Here is a 20,354-nt window from a genome sequence, read left to right as displayed (position 1 = left end):
GAGTTCAACAAAATTTCTAACAATTCCTAACTCTAACCTACTACATTTCAATCAAACCCACTCTAATAAACTTCTAAACAACAATTTATAACTTAATTCATCAAACAAACTAACATGTAAACCAAATTTCTATAAACCCAAATATGTAAAATTTCTCAAAAAAATAAAATAAAAAATTTAAATCAAAAAAAGACAATGTTGATTTTGTGAGAGAAATTGGTTTTGAATGACGCAAGAATGAAGAAAATCACACTTGAAGCGAAAAATGCACACTTGGGGATGTTTTGAGAAGTTTTAAAAGTGAATGCTTATGTTTCAAAGTTGATGTTCTATAACAGCAGACAGCGTGAGTTAAGTCACGCTAGATTTACAACATGCATGAGTTAACTCATGCTGAAAGCACCGAACATGACTTAAGTCATGCAGTGGTACTTTCCGTTTAGTTGAGAATGAGTGTTTTTTTTTTTTTTTTTGAGAAGAGCAATTTTCTAAAACATAAGCTATAAGTTCAAAACTAAGTCTTGCCAAACAAACAAACCCACGGTAAAATTCTTTAAACCACATTTGACCTTTCCATACTTTTTGAGACACCTCACATTAGAATCAAACAAGCACTTTACTTTCATATAACGACTTCTCCAAAAAAAGCATTTTTTTTCCCCTTTCTTATTAATCAATTTCCACCTCCAACTTTTGCAAACGTGATTCTCTTACTTTCTTTTCTCTTTCACACTTTTCATGATTCCACTTTCTCTGGCCGTTGAATCCTCTCCATGTCCGCGCCCTTGCAACAATACCTTCCTTGTTTCTAACAACTTTTCTTCACATTTACAATTCAACATTGATTTCGAATTTAATCACTTCACTCTTTCCAAATCAAACTAAAATCAGTAACACTAGTAAAAACACGAAGAACAAGATTCTGCATATTTCAAACAAGGTACACAAAATTCTCTAAACTTTTATTAATTTTTAATTTTTGAAGTTGCATTTTATTATAAATCACTTCATTAACTGCAACTATGGCGTTAAGCAAATTCCGAATTTATAGTTTTGATTAATCTTTGCTTTCATAAACTAATTTTTTTATTTTTTTTTATTTTTTCAATTTTAATTTTTCAGTACAAGCTTTGTTGATAATTGTCGGTGATGTCATAAATACAAGGTTAAGGAGATTCAGAAAAGAGAAAAAAAAAAGGGTATGTAGATTTCTGCTTATACTGTTGTCATTTAAGTTTTGTTTGGATAAACAACTTAGTCTCTGTTTGGTAAAAAAATAGCAGATAGCTAATAAGCTAGCTTATAGAGGATGAATCTATAGTGGATGACTTACAAAGCTAGCTGATTGAATTTGTAGTGTTTGGTAAAATTAGTGGTTGAAGTTAGCTTATAAATATGAAAGGACTAAAGAAGGTATATTTAATTAATATTTATTTTTTTAATTGAGATTGCAGGGGTAAAATTGAGATAAAAAGCTATAAGCTATAATTATGCTACTTGAATTAGCTTATGAAAAAACGCTACAAGAACGTAAACATAAGCTATAAGCTTGTGAGGAAATGACATTACGATATGGGTCTTTTTAAGTCATAGGAGCTTATAAGCTATAAGCTATAAGCTCAAATACGTGTCTTACCAAATAGACCCTTATTTGCGACTTATAATATAAATGCTTATCATGAGAAGGGCTTATCACAAAAAAGGTTTATGTATAAGCTATTTCTATGACAAAAGATAAAATAAAGTTAAATGATTTTCGTATAAACTGAGAGCTAATGAAAATAAGCTGAAGATGACTTATGTAATGTCATGGGCTATTTTCATAAGTTCTCCCAAACAGTTTCACAAGTGCTTAAGCCAGTAGATAAGCTCAAATAAGGCAATCCAAATCAGTCCTTAGTGTAAGTTGGATCCACGGTGAATTTAGCAAAATTGCAGTGTCACCGTGATTTTGTTGAACCTCGTAGTTTATGGTAAAATCGATGTGGTCCACCGTGGTTCCACCGAACTCACTGTCAATCGAAACTTGCACTTATCTTTATCGTTCTGCTATTCAATATGATGATAGAATATGATAAGATGTTATAAGAATGGTTGTGTAATACATTTTGCAGGCATAAAATGGGAGCTGCTGTGTTGCCTGATACAGCAGTTTTGGGAGGAGTTCTTAAACGCTATCCCTTTGTTCCAAGGCACCCTTTTACCCGTGGAATATCTTCAACTTTGTCAGTAAGAAACAGGTGTGTTTATAAAAAAAAGTCTTAAGGAAGTTTGAGTTAACAACTCCATTAGCTTATTTAATAAACAGAAATTGTAGTGACGAACACTTAAATTCAGTAAGCTATTTATGTTTGGATGTATATGTTGAAAAATTGTTTGCATTCTTTGAATCGAATAATTGATATAAGATAAGTTTTGTATAAGCTGTTTACACGAGCTACCTTGTTGATCTTATTAAATAAGCTGAAAGTAGCTCGTACCTCATAAGTATATCATACTTTTCTCCATGAATTAGCTTCATTTTCTCCATAAACTCATGTATATCATTAGCTATTTTTGTGAACACTTTCACAAGTGTTTTTAAGTTTTATCATGAAATAACTCCCAGGGGTTGGCCCAGTGGTGTTGGCTTTGTGGTTATTGGTCTAGATACCGAGTTTTCCAAAAAAAAAAAAAAGTTTTATCATGAAATAAGTCCAAATAAGATCTTAAGAACACCCTCTTAATCTTCTTTGTTCATCTTATTGCAGAAGTTATTCCTTTGCTGACAAGAGAATCTTCAAATCAGCACACATAGTTTTTTCACACAATGTAAGGATTTCCTTGTGTACTTCTCTTAGGATTAGATGGATGTTGTCCTTGAACAAATATTGAAATGGAACCTTTGGTTTTATATCTAAGGAAGAATTTATTGGATATTAATTAACAAGGCTATGGAACAATATAATGATAGGAAATTTTAATCAAGTTATAGCCTTTTCCATTTGGAACTAGCTAATTAAAAAGGTACAGGCACTTCACGTAGGGATTCTGTTTAGTTGTTTGCTTTTAACAATCCCTTTGACAACAAATCGTGTCTTTAAATGATGAAATGTTTTGATTTGTAATAATAGCGAGTGACCTATATTTCTTCTATTTCTATGACAGAATGGTGATGACATGTTTACAGATATAGTTGTTGATCAAGATTTAGGGAAAAATGAAGTTCTGGGAATAGAAGATGAATTAATAGCAGCCAAGAAATCTCTTTCAGAAGCACAAGACAGACAAGAGGCTATAGAGAAGGAGAGAGATCAATTGCTTGAAGAACTTGCACGCTCTGAGGCTAGAAAACAGGAATACATCGCCGCCATTTTACACGACAAAGAATTAGCTATAAGAGAGCTTGAGGCTGCCAAATCTCTTTTCCAGAAAAATCTGGAGGAATCTGTTGAAGAGAAGTTCTCGCTGCAATCTAAGCTGGTCCTTGCTAAAACAGATGCTGTTGATCTTGCAGTGCAGGTTGAAAAGTTAGCAGAGGCTGCTTTCCAGCAGGCAACTTCTCATATACTACAAGATGCTCAATTCAGAATTTCATCTGCTGAAACCACAGCCGCTGATGCAGCTCATCAGATCGAAAAGCAAATTAAGGATGCAACTGAGGGTACAATATCGTCCATTGTGGAGAAGTCAAAACATGCTATAGAAAGGGCTTTAGCTGTGGCAGAGGAAGCAGGTGAACATGCAAAGGAAGCCATGGAAACATTTATTGATGGTACATCTCCATTTACGGAAATTACCTCTGTCCAGGTAGAAAATATCAAGTTACAAGGAATGTTAAGTGATTTAGAATCTCAGATGATGGTTGCGAGAAATGAGGTTGCTAGACTGAACATAGAATTGGAGCACACCAGACAACAGGTGAAGGCATTTGAACAAAGAGCCATTGATGCGGAGAAAGCTTTGCTTGATCTTCAAGAGTCACACAGGAAAACCACTTTACAGCAAGAGGAGGAGATGAAGTCATTAATGGAGAAAATGAGAAAAGATGTGGCAGACAAGACGAAGGCAATTTCCAAGGCTTTTAAGACTGACTTGAAAAACATAAAGGCTACTATTGAAGCTTCAAAAGAAGTAGTCGTCAGTAAAGATAATGCCTACCTCAGAAGATGTGCAGCACTGCAGAGGTCATTGATGGCATCAGAAGATGCTCTGAAGATGTGGAAACAAAGAGCTGAAATGGCTGAAACATTGCTAATGAAAGAAAGAAAACTAGATGTAGAAGATGAAGATTCAATATATGCTGTTAATGGTGGGAGGATAGATCTTTTGACAGATGTTGATTCTCAAAAATGGAAACTACTGAGTGACGGTCCTCGTAGAGATATACCTCAGTGGATGGCAAGAAGGATTAAGGCTGTCATTCCCAAATTTCCACCAAAAAAGACTGATGTAGCTGAAGCATTAACATCGAAGTTCAGATCCTTGGAGTTGCCTAAAGCCGATGAAGTATGGTCTATTGCTCGAGAAAAGCCGAAGGAAGGGGATGCTTTAATTGAACATGTTTTCGAAAGAGAAACAATTGAGAAGAAGCGGAAGGCCTTGGAGCGTGCTCTTCAACGGAAGACTATAAAATGGGAGAAAGCCCCTGAACAAAAAATACTAGGTCATGTGATGTGTCTACATTTTTTGAAATAAAATTTCAAAATTACTTCTGGGAGATTTATTTTGTTAATGTTGTCCACCTATCTCATGTAAACTTCGACTTAAATGCAGAGCCAGGAACAGGAACAGGACGAGAGATTGTGGTTAGTATCTATTTACCAATTATGAATGCTAAATGCTGTTCATAATTTTAGTTTTTGCATGTTACTTTCTAAGTACATGAGATGTCATCATTCATTAGTGTGACTGGTTCACATTCATATGCATGGGATGCTTCTGAACTTATATATTCAAGTTTGTTAAATGTTCTTTATGCTACTTCTGATATAATTGTTCTAATGGTCTAGAATATGATCTTTGCATAATGCCTGAAGCACTCTTTCATATTGCTTTTTCAAGTTTTACTTCTATTAGGACTTTGTAGCTTGAAACTTGGGCTTGCAGTTTCAGTCAAAAAACTGCGTTACTTGTTTTCTCATTTGACTAAGTTTTTGGTGAACTGTGTGTTGTTCCATCTCTGGAGTTTCCAAGCTTGAAAATTTGTGCGTGACATCTGTTGGTTATGTTTGTAGTTTATCGTGTCTCAGACTAGAAACAAAATATTTCTGTGATAGTAAAAAATATGAAAGATTAATCACATTTTGAATTGATACACCTGACAATCAATGCTGTACTGTTCATGCAGAAACACTAAAGCATTTAGAGCTTGTTCACCATATGCTATTTCTGTCACTGCTTTAACTACTTTACCATTCATTTCATCAAGTAGTATTTCACTATAAGACATGCATTGCTTTATTTGCATGATTGTGTCCACTGGTGTTCATTAGCTTTTGATATTACAAGTATCTGTCACATGGATCATCTATTGCATGTGTTTATCTCTTATGGAGGCAAGGCAAAATCAAATGGGGGAAAAAAATATCTCTGATAAATTTGTTTTTCTACAGTTTCAAGCTTTTAACTGGGAGAGCTGGAGAAGGCAATGGTACCAGGAGTTGGCATCTAAAGCTGCTGATTTATCTAAATGTGGGGTGACTGCAGTGTGGCTGCCGCCACCAACAGAATCTGTTGCTGCTCAAGGTTTGACATGCTTTCTTCTTTCTATGGAGCATAATAATATCAGTGCTTTTTTTTGTCACTAGTAGGAAACTTTGGTTACCGTTGCATTGTTATTGGTGTGTTAGCTGTGTGCTGTTTGGATCTTGTAATTTATAGTTTGTCACAGCAGAATTTCATTTGTAGTGACTGAACTGCAATGTTGTTGTATTTTATGTTGATGCATCAGGTATCTTACATATACTCCTTCTGGTCTCAAATATAACCAAATATTCCCTTTTCAGATTCATTGAATTATCCAATTTATAACATAGTTCAGATGCATCAGTTATTTAATGAATCTGAAAAAAGATTCGTTGTTTATATTTAAGACCGGAGGGAGTAGTTCAGATCTCTGCATCAGAGAATAATTCTTTGAGTTTCACATGATTACATAAAAGTTCCCTCCCCCACACTTATTTATGTTTTCTCATGTTTCTGAACTCGCTTTTTTGTAATACTTAAAATCAATTTTTTTAGCTATATACTCAATGGGAATCAGAGAGAGACACCCTACAACCATATAACAGACAGCCATAACATTTTTTTTCCATTTTTTAACTGTTGATCTATTTAACAAGGAAACCAAATGATAGAGTATACATATGAATTTGTGATCATATGTATATGTGTTGTGTTTATCTGATGTAAAATTAAAATACCGTTAACAGTGTTGTAGTCATTTTTAACCCTACCTTCAAAATTTACTGAAAAAACATAACCTTATCTAGTACAACAATAAATTTTAGCTTTATTGAATAAAAAACATAAACATATGCTTCAGTTGTACTAAGTACAGTTTTTTTTAGCTTTCAACATTACAGCATTTTTTTTTGTTGCAATTATTCAGATCATAAACAAGTCATTCAGGTCTTTCCTATAAAATTTGTTCAACTAATTTTACTACTATCCCTTCTCATTCTCATCAACTACCGAATCTTTTATCACATGGCTACATGGACCATCCGATTACTATCGTTCCTGATATCTTAAAACTTGTTCCAGAGCTTTGATATATTGTAAGGTAATATAATTATCTATATTACTTCATGTATACACTTGTAAGTTGTATCTAGCCATCTTTTTGTAATGCATGGTATGGTGTATTCACTATTGCCATTGAACTAATTGATATTATCATCACATTTAAGATAATATGCAAAAAAATTGAATTTATATTTATGTTAACATTTTGAAAGAAGGAGCATAAATAATATGCATAATCTAATATACCACATTTCATGGACTCATTATTTGCTAAGAACTGACAGTTTTGTGCGTTGAATAACTTCTATCAATTGAACTAAATGTAAGTGTTGAGATATTGATATTTATTATATTTAATATAGTATGATCTGTTAGTATCATTAGGAGTTATGATAGGATTGCATTCCTATTTAGTATTTAGATCACATCTCATGTATACATAGTTGGTTTTAATTCCTTTCAATATTATGTGAAATATTCATATTCAAAATGGTATCTAGAGCAAGGTTTTTCTTTGGGTTCTGCCGACAAGGCTAACCCTAGTTTTTAGTTTGTTTGGTCTCAAGTCAGCTGTGAGAGCACAACCACCGCTGACAGTTGTCGGAGCCACCGACATAGACACGCGCTTTGGAATTAGAATCAGACGACACCGATCTGCTTTCCGCCATCAAACGTCAATCGACGCGCCGTCTTCCCGCTGCTTTCAATCGCCACTGTCATCATTTGACTCACCTTGCTGTTCAGTTTTGTTTGGGACCATCAACAGCACTTGGGTCCCACTCTTTAGAGGTCGTTCGGAGATTTCTTTGAAGTTGATTGGTTTTTTCGTCAGTTTTTTTTTTCTTCTCGCGTTTCAGGCTTTGTGGGTCATTCTCTGGTCACTTTAGTCTGCCACTTGCAGATTTGTCTTTGGACGTTATTCAAAGGTTTTTTGGTTTAGTGGTATGATGGCTGTCCAACCGATTTTATCTCCGGCAACTTTGGCTCTTTTTGGTAATTCTACAACTTGTCTTTCTCACTGCGTCGGATCATGGATTTTAGATTCCGGTGCTTCCGATCATGTAGTTGGTAATCCCTCTCTTATCTCTAACTTGTCACCTCCAAATATACCTCACAGTATTACCCTTGCTAATGGTTCTAAGGCACAAGTTACTGGTATTGGTCAGGCCTCACCTCTGCCATCTCTATCATTGAATTATGTGTTATTTGTACCTGGTTGTCCTTTTAATTTGATATCAATCAGTAAGCTTACTGACTCTCTCAATTGTTCCATAACATTTTCTTCCAAGTCTTTCTATATACAAGATTGTAATACAGGAAAGACAATTGGAACAGGATTTGTATCACATGGTCTATATTACCTTCATAGTCAATCATCCACTATTTGTGGTGTTTCTGCATCTCCGGATATGATTCACCGTCGTTTGGGTCATCCAAGTTTAGATAAGTTAAAGGTGTTGGTTCCTCAACTTTCACATTTGAAGTCATTGGATTGTGAGTCATGTCAACTTGGCAAACATGTTAGAGCATCTTTCCCAAGCAGTCCCAACAAAAGATCCAAGTCTCCCTTTGATATTGTTCATTCTGATGTGTGGGGTCCTAGTCGGGTGCTGTCTACTTTGGGATATAGATACTATGTCACTTTCATTGATGATTTTTCTAGATGCACCTGGATCACTTTACTGAAGGACCGTTCACAATTGTTTGGTGCCTTTCAGACATTTTGTTCAGAGATAAAGAACCAATTTGGAAAAGGAATTCGAATTTTGCGGAGTGACAATGCAAAAGAATATTTTTCTGCACCATTCAACTCTTTCATGGCTTCTCTTGGTATCATACATCAATCCAGTTGTCCCCACACACCACAACAAAATGGCGTCGCTGAAAGAAAACATCGTCATTTAGTTGATACAGCTCGAACCTTATTGATCAATGCTCATGCACCTTTTAAATTTTGGGGTGATGCTATTCTCACTGCTTGTTATTTGATAAACCGTATGCCATCCTCAGTATTGGATAATGAGATTCCACACTCACTCTTATTTCCTAAGGATCCTTTGTACAGAGTCCCACTTCGTGTGTTCGGCTCTACTTGTTTTGTTCATGATCTCACTCCTGGTCGCGATAAATTGTCTGCACGAGCTGTCAAATGTGTGTTTTTGGGCTATTCTAGAACCCAAAAGGGGTATCGGTGTTATTCTCCATCTACACGTCGCTTTTATATTTCAGCAGATGTTACTTTCTTCGAGGATACACCATTCTTTGCTTCACCCGCTACATCTAGTTCTACAACAGATGTTACTGATTCTCAGGTGATACCTATTCCTCTATTTCACCCAATATTTGAGCCACCTATCTCTACTCAAAGTTCTCCACAGTTACAAGGTAACCCTGAGTTCCGCCGTTACAGTAATATTTATGAGCGTCGACATGTTGAAGCTCCAGTAACATCTCCTATTGATTCTAGTGATTCAGCTCCAAATACTATTGCTACTGATTCTAGTGATTCGGCCACTGTTCCAATCTCCTCTCCTGTTGTGGTCCCACCAGAGCCTTCTAATGACTTGCCTATTGCTCTTCATAAAGGTAAAAGGTCAACTGCTAATCCTCATCCTGTTTACAACTTTTTGAGTTACCACCGACTGTCTCCTTCCTACTTTGCTTTTGTTTCTGCTCTGTCATCTGTCTCAATTCCTAAGACAGTTCATGAAGCATTATCTCACCAAGGATGGAAACAAGCCATGATTGATGAAATGGTAGCTTTAGAATCCAACCATACTTGGGAGCTTGTTCCACCTCCTCCTGGAAAATCTGTTGTTGGTTGCAGGTGGGTGTTTAATGTCAAATTGGGACCTGACGGACAAGTTGATCGATTAAAGGCTCGATTAGTGGCTAAAGGCTATACTCAGGTCTATGGTCAAGATTACAGCGATACCTTCTCACCAGTTGCGAAGATGACATCTGTTCGCCTCTTTATAGCTATGGCTGCCATGAAACGTTGGCCTTTATTTCAGTTGGATATCAAGAACGCTTTCTTGCATGGTGACTTGGAAGAAGAGATTTATATGGAGCAACCTCCTGGGTTTGTTGCTCAGGGGGGGCGTAGTCTGGTATGCAAATTGCAGAAGTCCTTATATGGCCTGAAACAATCACCTCGGGCATGGTTTGGTCGATTTAGCAAAGTTTTGCTGCAGTTTGGGATGACCCGTTGCGAATCAGATCATTCTGTCTTTCTTAAATGTTCATCATCAAATCAATATATCTATCTTGTAGTTTATGTTGATGATATTGTGATTACAGGTGATGATTATGAAGGTATCAAAGCATTAAAACAACACCTATTTCAAAACTTTCAGACTAAGGATTTAGGTCCTCTACGTTACTTTCTTGGGATTGAGGTGGCTCAATCAAAGTCAGGCATTGCTATCTCTCAGAGAAAATATGCCCTTGATATTTTAGAGGAGACAGGTCTTATAGATTGCAAACCAGTCGACACTCCTATGGATCCTAATGTGAAGCTCCTTCCTGACCAGGGGGAGCCTTATTCCGATCCAGGAAGATACCGGAGACTAGTGGGAAAATTGAATTATCTTACCCTAACAAGACCTGACATATCTTTTTCAGTTAGCGTAGTTAGTCAGTTCCTTAACTCTCCATGTGACAGTCATTGGAATGCAGTTGTTCGAATTCTTAAGTACATCAAAAGAGCACCGGGAAAAGGACTTGTTTTCACTGATAGAGGCCACACTAATATCGTTGGGTATTCAGATGCCGATTGGGCAGGAGATGCGAGTGATAGACGGTCTACTTCTGGTTATTGTATTTTTGTGGGTGGAAATCTCATTTCATGGAAGAGCAAAAAGCAAACAGTCGTTGCTCGATCAAGTACAGAAGCCGAGTATGAGTATCGAGCAATGGCTCATGCTACAAGCGAGCTTGTGTGGTTAAAACATTTACTGCAAGAATTAAGTTTTTGTGAGGTTGGTCAGATGGAACTCGTATGTGATAATCAATCAGCTTTACACCTCTCCTCCAATCCGGTTTTTCACGAGAGAACAAAGCATATAGAAGTCGACTGTCATTTCATTAGGGAAAAGATTCTCTCTGGAGTCATCAAAACCTCATTTGTCAATTCTAAGGATCAACTTGCAGATATCTTTACTAAATCTCTACGAAGTCCTCGGATAACTTACATATGTGACAAGATGGATGCATATGATATGTATGCTCCACCTTGAGGGGGAGTGTTGAGATATTGATATTTATTATATTTAATATAGTATGATCTGTTAGTATCATTAGGAGTTATGATAGGATTGCATTCCTATTTAGTATTTAGATCACATCTCATGTATACATAGTTGGTTTTAATTCCTTTCAATATTATGTGAAATATTCATATTCAAAAGTAAGATTAAACTTCTCACAATCTCTGATTTAAAGATAAATGTTTTTGCATGATTTATCTTCAGAAAAGAGCTGACAGAGTGATGTTTTTAATTTTCTTCCTGAGGGAATCTTCTTCGATGCAGTGCCAAAAAAGTCTATTTTATGAGCTAATATATGATTGCACTGTGGTATGTATTCATGAACAATATAAACTATATGCAGGTTACATGCCTTCTGATCTTTACAACTTGAATTCATCCTATGGTTCTGTGGAAGAACTTAAATATTGTATAGAGGAATTGCATTCTCACGATCTGCTGGTATGTTGTGCTGGTAATGACATAAAAGTGAATATCTGAAGATGTATTTCAAGGAATTATTTTCTTCAAATTTACAATAATCTTATTTTATGAGACTTAAGTAGTTTGAAGAATTATTTTATGAGAAGTATTCAAGGCCTTATTTTATGAGACTTAGGTAGTTAAGCCTTATTTTATGAGACTTAGGTAGTTAAGTACCTTCTTTTGTGTAAAAACAAAGCAAACATTCCAGTTAGCGCAGAGTGCTGCAAGGAATTCGTTTCGATGATTTTACTTTATTTCATTTGTATATAAGGGATTCTATTTTTCTTTATCAGTTTCCCTGTTGCATAAATGGATTTAAATAGTTAAACTATTTCTATGGGACATATTGTTATACGTCTCTTCCTACTGTTTGATTTCTTATGCTTACATATTATTGTTTTACTATGTTTTCACTTTGTTTGGTATGGTTCTAATTTACATTTTATGTTTCCTCTGTAAATAGGCCTTGGGAGATGTTGTACTTAACCATCGATGTGCACATAAACAGGTAAATTATTTCATATCATGTTTATCTTTTTTTGAAAGGTTATAACATCCGTTCTTGGGCCATTGATTAAGGGTTCAGGCTTTAAGGATATTACGGTTGTTTGTGGAGTGTTGGAAATTCTGTCTTGATGCAGTTTGCCTCTAGCCTCTCAATTGCGGAAAATTTAGGCCTCCTTCAATGCAATCTCCAACGCCTTCACTGTGCTGGGTCTAGGGGGGTAGTTTAGTTTAACATCACCAAGAGGTACGACCTTTGTGATGGACATACCTCACCTTACAAGCCAATTTTGTAAGTATGATTTAGGTCAACTCCAAAGTCTAAGATGAGATCAAAGCCTGTCCTTAATCCTATGTATGGTTTCCTGCATCGTCCATGCTCCATACCCATTTGGCCTGACATGAGAGGGGGCGTTTGAAATTACGTTGAGAACTGCAGAAATTTGTTAATTATGGGCGGCATGTATTTGGAGGTGCCGGTTCTCCTATAATTCCTTTGATCCTGGATTCATAGTATCATCTACTTTTAATATCAAACCATAGTTTATGGAAGGCAAAATTGCAATTTTAGTCCCTTAACTTAATTTTAGGTAACAGTTTTGTCCTTTATCTTTTTTTCATTTCAATTTTGTCCTTTTGATCCATTTACATATGGATTTTTAAGCTTCAAGTTTTTATTTTCTTATGGCATTTCAATCTTCAAATTTATAGTTTTCATCTATGTTTGCAAAAGAATATTAGATTTGAAGTTTAAAAATCCATATGAAAATAGACCAAAAGGACAAAATTGAAATTAAAAAAAGATAAAGGACCAAATTGTTACCTGAAATTAAGTTAAGGGACTAAAATTGTAATTTTGCCTTTATGGAAACTATAGTTGGGGAAATCTATTTAAGAGGTGCATTTCATAATACTTGCTATCAAATGGCTATATAGAAATTAAGAAGAGCATTTTTTACTTGTTTCAGAGTCCAAATGGTGTTTGGAACATTTTCGGTGGCAAGCTAGCATGGGGACCTGAAGCAATTGTATGCGATGATCCACATTTTCAGGGGCGTGGAAATCCTTCAAGTGGTATGTTTATATATACATGGCGAGACATGCTATTTCGATCTTATTCTTTTGATAAGTAATTTACGTTGGAGACTTTTTGAGCTGTTCCTGTCCATTCAAATTAGTAAACTTCCAATTAAACGAAGGCAAATGCTCAGGGCATTGGTTAAGGAATCTAAAGTAGAAAGAATTCATTAAAATGTATACACCCTCCGGTCACAAATATAAGCAAAAATCCATGTTTTAGATTCATTCATTAAATGACGTATGGAGTCTTTATTGTAGACAACATACATTATTTATTGAATGAATCTAAAATATGGATTTTTGCTTATATTTGTGACCGGAGGGTGTAGTTTTTAAAGTTACCGATTTATTAAACATTTCACCTTTCAATAAATACTTTCCAAGTCTTAATTCCTTAACTGGTGCCTCATAGACACTAATTAATGGGACCTTCAAATGAAGGTGAAGAAAATTCTCAAGAAACTGTTATTTTGCCTCATGTGGACCAAGTTTGACATGGTCCTGAATACAGTATGTTCCACTTGTGTCATATTTCACCGAAAAGTGTGGCACCCCTTTTCCACAGTATGGGAAAAATACAATGCTTATTAGCTTTTACATTGATGCTTTTGGATGTCTCCTTATTTATAGACTTATTTTAATTTAATGCTATATGTAGGGGATATCTTCCATGCTGCACCAAATATTGATCATTCTCAGGAATTTGTCCGAAAAGATATCAAGGAATGGTTGAACTGGCTTCGCAGTGATATAGGTTTTGATGGATGGCGGCTTGACTTTGTAAAGTAATATTTTTCATGCTAAAGTATATGGGGGGCTTATGGCAATTTCTTTAACCATAAATTCCTACTAAATTTCTCTATTTATTGAAGAAAAAATTTAGTTGGTCATATTTTTTCAACATATGTTGTAGAGTGTGTGTGGTAATTTTTCTGACATCTGGATGATATGTTAAAAAGAGCAAATGTTTAAGTGGTCTCTGTTTTTGCATTCTATGTTTCAGTGGTTTCGGTCTTGTCATTCTGTGGACCTTTAATTTTAAATGTAATCAATTAGAAGATATTCTTGTTCCATAGCTACTAATGATCTAAAATTTGATAACATCTTATTTGCTTCCAACAGAGGCTTCTCTGGCACATATGTTAAAGAATATATCGAAGCATCAAATCCTGTATTTGCCATTGGAGAATATTGGGACAGCTTGTCTTATGAACATGGAAGTTTGTGCTACAACCAAGGTTATTATTATTGATATTATTTATCCTTAGTGTATTGTGAAAAGTAAAGTTTGAGTTGTGTTTATAAATTTACTGTGTAGATCAAGGTTTTCTGAATCTAGATCTTGCATCAGATTGAAAGGGGATAGCAAGATCGTAAAACATAAGATCACAAACAAAATCGAAGGATTCTACTCAAATAATTTTGTAGGATGGAAATGGGATAGCATGATCATAAATCTTAAAATTGCAACCAAGATCCAACCATCCTGCCAAAATAAAAATAGTCGTAAATATATATTATATGTAAACTACTCAAAGTTTCAAATATTAAACAAACATAAAACAACCAAGTCTCAATCTCAAATCATAAACATAAACGACTAAAAGTCTCAAATCTTAAACATAAAACAACCTAGTAACAAAGCTTAAACATAAACAACTCAAAGCCAGGATCGCCAGAATCGCACAATTTCACGCTGATTTCACATTTTCATGCGATTTCCCAGGGATTTTACTCAACTTAGGATTCTATTCCTGATCCGAGTCTATAGGGGTGAGTGAATTCACAAAATCATGGATTTTTAAGATTCTGAATGGGATTTTGACAACAATGGTGTATATGCTGATTTCCAAATACTAAAATCGCACACGGGCAACTATAAGTTATCATATCACTTTTAAAATGTTTCTGGTTAACAATGTGATGTATGCTGCATTTGATTTAAAGGACAAGAGAGGTAGTTATTGAGAAGAATCATTCAAATTTTAATTAGAGAGGACAGTTAAATTTACCAAATATTTATAATTACCTATACAGAAATATCAATGACTGCTGTTGACTGCTCTTAGATCAGTGGTCCGTTTTAACAATGGCAAAGTATTTTCATCCCTTTAGCTATGTATTGCTCATTAATTGTCCTTGCTGTTAGTTTTTCCTTGCTATTTTTTTATTGGAGTTAGGAAATATATGGCATGCTTCCTGCCTCTTTCATTTCTCAAACATTATATTGGAGACGTGTAATGACATTGGTCTAATTTTTAATAATTGTGAAGCATTTTTCAAAATGCATAGAAAATGCAGTAGTGTAGGTATCGTTGGGAGTTTTAGGTATCACTAGCAACCTAATAGGACATGAGAGCATGATCTTTGTCCTAATTACATATTATCCCTTGTCAAAAACCGACACAAATTATTATCGGTGTCAACATGTTAGTGTCGTGTCTGTCAGCACTTCAAAGGTTAGGAGACATATCATGCAACATAAAGAGTGGGAGGGGAAAGAAGGAGTTCAACAGAAAATTTATAAGTAGCATCCCACCACTTGCACCAAAACATTTTAGCATTGTTGCTGGGAACATTATTTGAGCTGTTGTCAGTTGACACATTGGATATCATAGGATACGACAGAGTTTCAGGGTAAGAACAATCATAGTCGTAGTTAGTAATACTAGATTGGCAAACCTTGATATCCTTTAGAAACTACATTGCATATGATCAGTACAATGAAGCAACAACTATTTATTTGCTACAATATTATACTGTAGTTAGTGACCTGTATGGGGCAATGTATTTTTAAAGTAACATGTATTTTTAACTATCCTGTAGTTAGTGACCTGCAATGTATTTATTCACTACAATAATGCTGTTTGAACATTTTGTTTACCTTTTGGAAATCGTATAGTTCTGTTGTGTGCGGTCACACTAACTCTGATATTCTCTGCTTAATTGCTTATGTGGAGATCTGCCCTGAAATCTCATGTGAATGTGAAAAAAATCTTCCGGTGTTGGCTTTTGTTTACTGCATGATGCACAGCTGTTGGAGCATTTAAGAGAGGTCCAGTTCTGTTGCCTGCGTGATGCGTGTGGTATGTTGCAGAAGGGATGCACGATGTGCAGAGCACTGCTGTATAAATAGGCAACACGGGTTTTAGGGTTCAGTGTGTGAAAAATGTGAATCTTGGGGAACCAAGAGTGTTTCTTGGGAAAGGGTTGGTGCCTTTTCGGGAGGGGTTCATGGGGGGTGGAAAACACTTGGGAAACACATGAGAGGGTGAGAGATTGGTATGCAACTTGGGTGAATCTTGGGAGACCAAAATGAGGAGATCCTTAGGTAATCAAAGGCTAAGGGTTGGTTCTTTTTGGGGATAGATTCTAGGGTTGGGAAACAATTGTAAACACCTTGGGTAGTGAAATCATTTAGTCTCTTGGTCACGAGAAGAGATTCGGGAAAAGGGTAGAAATTAGGGTTTGCTCTTAGAAAGCTAGTTGAAGGCTAAATCCTTGTAACCCATGTATCTCTTTGTAAAGAACTCATTGATTGTAGATCGGAGAGATCTCTCTCTCCTAGATGTAGGTCATTGTTGGGCCGAACTAGGTAAACAAATATTGGTGTGTTGTTCTCTATTCTCTACTCTTTTATCTTGTTTTTTGGTTCAATTGTGCTTTTGCTTTACACTATTGTTAGATCTGTTGTTATTGCTTGCAATTGTTTTGGTTATTGGTTGCCACTGACCCTTGCTCCACACATTCAAGTTTATTGGTGTGAGTTTTGAGTCAAAATTCACAGCAGCTTCTTTATTATATTTTGGTTCTATTAATATAAAATAAAACATCTCTATCATATCCAATTTTTTTCTCTCTTTCTTTTATGGTATTTCTGACTTTTATAATTTTATATATATAGATGCTCATCGGCAACGGATTGTTAATTGGATCAATGCGACCGGTGGTACTTCATCTGCATTTGATATAACTACAAAGGTACTTTTATGAGATGTTAACTAAGTTTCTTGGTGATGTCTAATTCAATCATGAAATTTTTTTGCTTACCCTTTGAAATAGCCACACATAGCACTAGGAAGAAACAGCAAACACAACTTTATCTTATAAAGTAAACAACTACATACACTAAAGAAACAACCTTGGCCTGCTATTTTTTGGCCAAAATCTTTAAATATATAATAAAAATTGTTTCTATACTTTGATGTTACAATTGACAGTATGCATGCCTATTGTTTGATTGCTTGTTTTGAAATTCTCTTTACAAATGTTTTGTGCCACGAGGAGAAAACAGCAGAGTAAAAACAGAAAAAATATGTTAGAATATTTTATGATCTTGCTGCATTCTAAAGATTGTTGTGTTGCTTACCCTTTTTCAGGGGATACTTCATTCCGCTTTGCACAATGAATATTGGAGAATGATAGACCCTCAAGGGAAACCAACAGGAGTTATGGGATGGTGGCCTTCTCGTGCTGTCACATTCCTAGAGAACCATGATACAGGGTCCACACAAGTATGTAACATGTTTCTTTCTCTCTGTCAAAATATGATGCAATAAACATCAACATTTGTGATCAAGTGGAATTTATGCGAAAGGAGTATCACCTTGTATAAGAGTATGCTTTATATACTGGATACACCAAAATAGGGGAAGGATCACTATCGGACACGTATTAGGATACACTCCGATACATATCCTAGAAGTATCGCAATTAATTTTTAAAAAATTATTTTACTAGATACATGAGATATGTCACGGATACAACGCGATATTGTGGGATACAACTTCCGTGGGTGATATACACACTGGATATGGATGGTGAAACTTCAGGTTTTTAAAAGTTAAAACTATCACCGTTTACAATTTTTCTGTTGATAGATTAAAATAAAAGTTAAAATATATCTTTTGAACTAGTTTTGATCACAAGTATATTTTTTTGTAAATTATGATCATTATAGTTTATATTAGTGAATAATGATCAATGGCTTTTTCTTTACAAGTATTATACGTGTATATAACTTTTTTAAATAAAATTTGTTAACGCATTGAAGCCGTATCATACCTGAATTTTAAAAATAAAGTGTATCCGTGTTCTATGGCACCCGTAGGCATACAGGTACTAGGTAACTGGTTCTGATAAGATGTCTTGCAAATAAAAATTAAAAAACATGCCTGTCTTACTCTTTGAAGGTTTTGTATTGATATAGGATGTAGCCTGTACTGCTTTGTGCTTGTTGACTTGAGCCAAGCGTGAGGTTTCTGTTTCAAATTCTGTGGTTGATTTTTTGGTTGATGAGGTTTATTGCACCCATAATTGCATCTATATAATTGACTGGGTAGACCTACTTAGCCAGAGTTATTATTCATAATCCTATGTTCTTAGTTCACTAGATATATTCTTAGTCCTCAATTTGAACTGTAACCCAAAACCTTTTCAGGTATTACAGATTTCATTATTTCTTCATCAAAATTGCAATAACTTGTCTGTAATTGTGTTGTGGCTTGAATTTTCATTCCTATTCTTTCCACTGATTCTAAAGTCTTGGTCCTGTTTCCCTCAATAGTTTGACCCATGGCATTATCACATATACTGTTAATAGGTTTAAATTTCAAGTAACTACCTGAAATTGCTATACCAGAGAATGAAGAAAATGGACTTGACACTTCATTTTATTTTCAGGGCCACTGGCCATTTCCACGAGATAAGCTGATGCAGGGATATGCATATATCTTGACTCATCCTGGAACTGTAAGTTTAGAATAGACAGATTAATTGACATCTAATACCTTCTTGATACACTCATTATTGTTTAAGGCAACTCAAAATGATTTTCCTTTATGATTGAACTGTATTTATAGTCACCACACAACTTTTCGAACCAACTAGATCGGCCCCTTGTTTAACGTTTTTGTGTTTCAATTTTGTGCAGCCTGTCATATTTTATGACCATTTCTATGATTTTGGCATCCATGATGTAATAACTGAGTTGATTGAGGCGCGGAGACGGGCTGGGATCCATTGTCGGAGCTCTATCAAGATATACAATGCAAACAATGAAGGATACGTAGCTCAAGTTGGTGATTCACTAGTAATGAAGCTTGGGCAGTTTGATTGGAATCCTTCAAAGGAGAACCGTTTGGAAGGGAGCTGGCAGAAGTTCGTTGACAAAGGATCAGATTACCAAGTTTGGTTGAGACAATAATTTAATGCCAATTCAGTAGACATGGTTCGAAACTAAAAGTAGTTTCAATGTCACATTCATAGAAGGAAAAGAGAATCATTTTGTCATGCAACTGTGGCTCTTTTCTGTGATGAAAACTAAAAGAACCTTCAACATATAACATTTATTGAAGGAACAATTTGCAGAATATAGCCTATGATAAGCAAATTGAATTGTCACTAGCATTGTTCATTTATATTCGTCATATTTGACATTGCCTTAGCAAGGCTCAGAAACAAATGAAGTGAACTTATCTTCCCATGTGCATTGGCATCTTCATTAAAAAGTTATGTACCTTGGGAACATTTCCGGTCCTAGTGTAGGCACATGATAGTAGTGTGGAATAAATAAAAACAGCCAACATCACATTAGATTATTTTGACAGACTTATTATTTATTGGTCCCCAATGATTATATGCAATGGTACAAATGAATTTCTCTGAAAAACTTTACTGGACTTGTGCGAAACAGAGGACTGTAAAAATGTGCATTATTTGGTACCTGACCGTCTCCAAAACCTCATGGCATCTACTTTTCTCTCGACTTTCAGCCCTTGTTACCATTTTCTTTATCAGATATATTTAAATGTGTCTCAATATCTCTAGAGGATAATAATAAGAATTTTGCTCTCCACCCAGCACAAATCACTCGCACTCTGCAGCCCTTCCATTTTTACCCCTGCGCAAGTTAAGTCACGCTGCGCACCTTAACTTGCACATGTTATATTTTATGCGTGACTTAACATGCGTTGCGCAAGTTAACTTGCGCGGCGTTAGTTAAGTCATTTATCAGCAACACAGAAACACATTTCCCTCATTTCTCCAACTTCTCAACTTCAAAAATTTTCCCCCCATATCCGATTTTCATCATTCTTGCACCATTCAAAGCCAATTTCTTCCACATTATCAAGTAAGTGATGATTACCCTACTTAATTGCACTTAACTAGTAGAAATTTTAGTTTTTTTTTAAGAAATATGACATTTTTAGGTTTTTATAAATTTGGTTTGCATGTTAGTTTTGATGATTGTTAGTGACGAATTAACTTAGGAATTGTTGTTTAGAAGTTGTTTAGAGTAGAATGTGG

At 35.3% G+C, this 20,354-nt stretch overlaps 1 protein-coding gene across 3 annotated transcripts; it reads left to right on the top strand.

The window, feature by feature from the left end:
• Positions 1–697: 697 nt before the first annotated feature.
• Positions 698–19,867, top strand: LOC146904369 (uncharacterized). Of its 3 annotated transcripts, none has more exons than XM_085728612.1 (16): positions 698–940; positions 1,166–1,199; positions 2,115–2,240; positions 2,751–2,811; positions 3,148–4,645; positions 4,756–4,787; positions 5,595–5,727; positions 11,341–11,438; positions 11,926–11,970; positions 12,935–13,040; positions 13,705–13,831; positions 14,169–14,284; positions 16,951–17,027; positions 17,426–17,560; positions 18,729–18,797; positions 18,979–19,867. In XM_085728612.1, exons 3-16 carry the CDS (start codon positions 2,122–2,124, stop codon positions 19,249–19,251), a joined length of 2,889 nt encoding a protein of 962 aa, XP_085584738.1. In that variant the 5' UTR covers positions 698–940; positions 1,166–1,199; positions 2,115–2,121; the 3' UTR covers positions 19,252–19,867. The 3 variants fall into 3 exon arrangements, with proteins under 3 accessions (XP_085584738.1, XP_085584737.1, XP_085584739.1); XM_085728611.1 differs by having other exon boundaries at positions 1,123–1,199; XM_085728613.1 differs by lacking the exon at positions 1,166–1,199.
• Positions 19,868–20,354: the final 487 nt, after the last annotated feature.

Source organism: Medicago sativa, chromosome 7 (genome assembly GCF_051527215.1).
Source record: "Medicago sativa cultivar Bolivia chromosome 7, Bolivia_mono, whole genome shotgun sequence".
NCBI classification, from domain to species: Eukaryota; Viridiplantae; Streptophyta; class Magnoliopsida; order Fabales; family Fabaceae; genus Medicago; species Medicago sativa.
The sequence above is the reverse complement of the archived record's forward strand: the minus strand, read 5'-3'. Positions and strand labels throughout refer to the sequence as shown.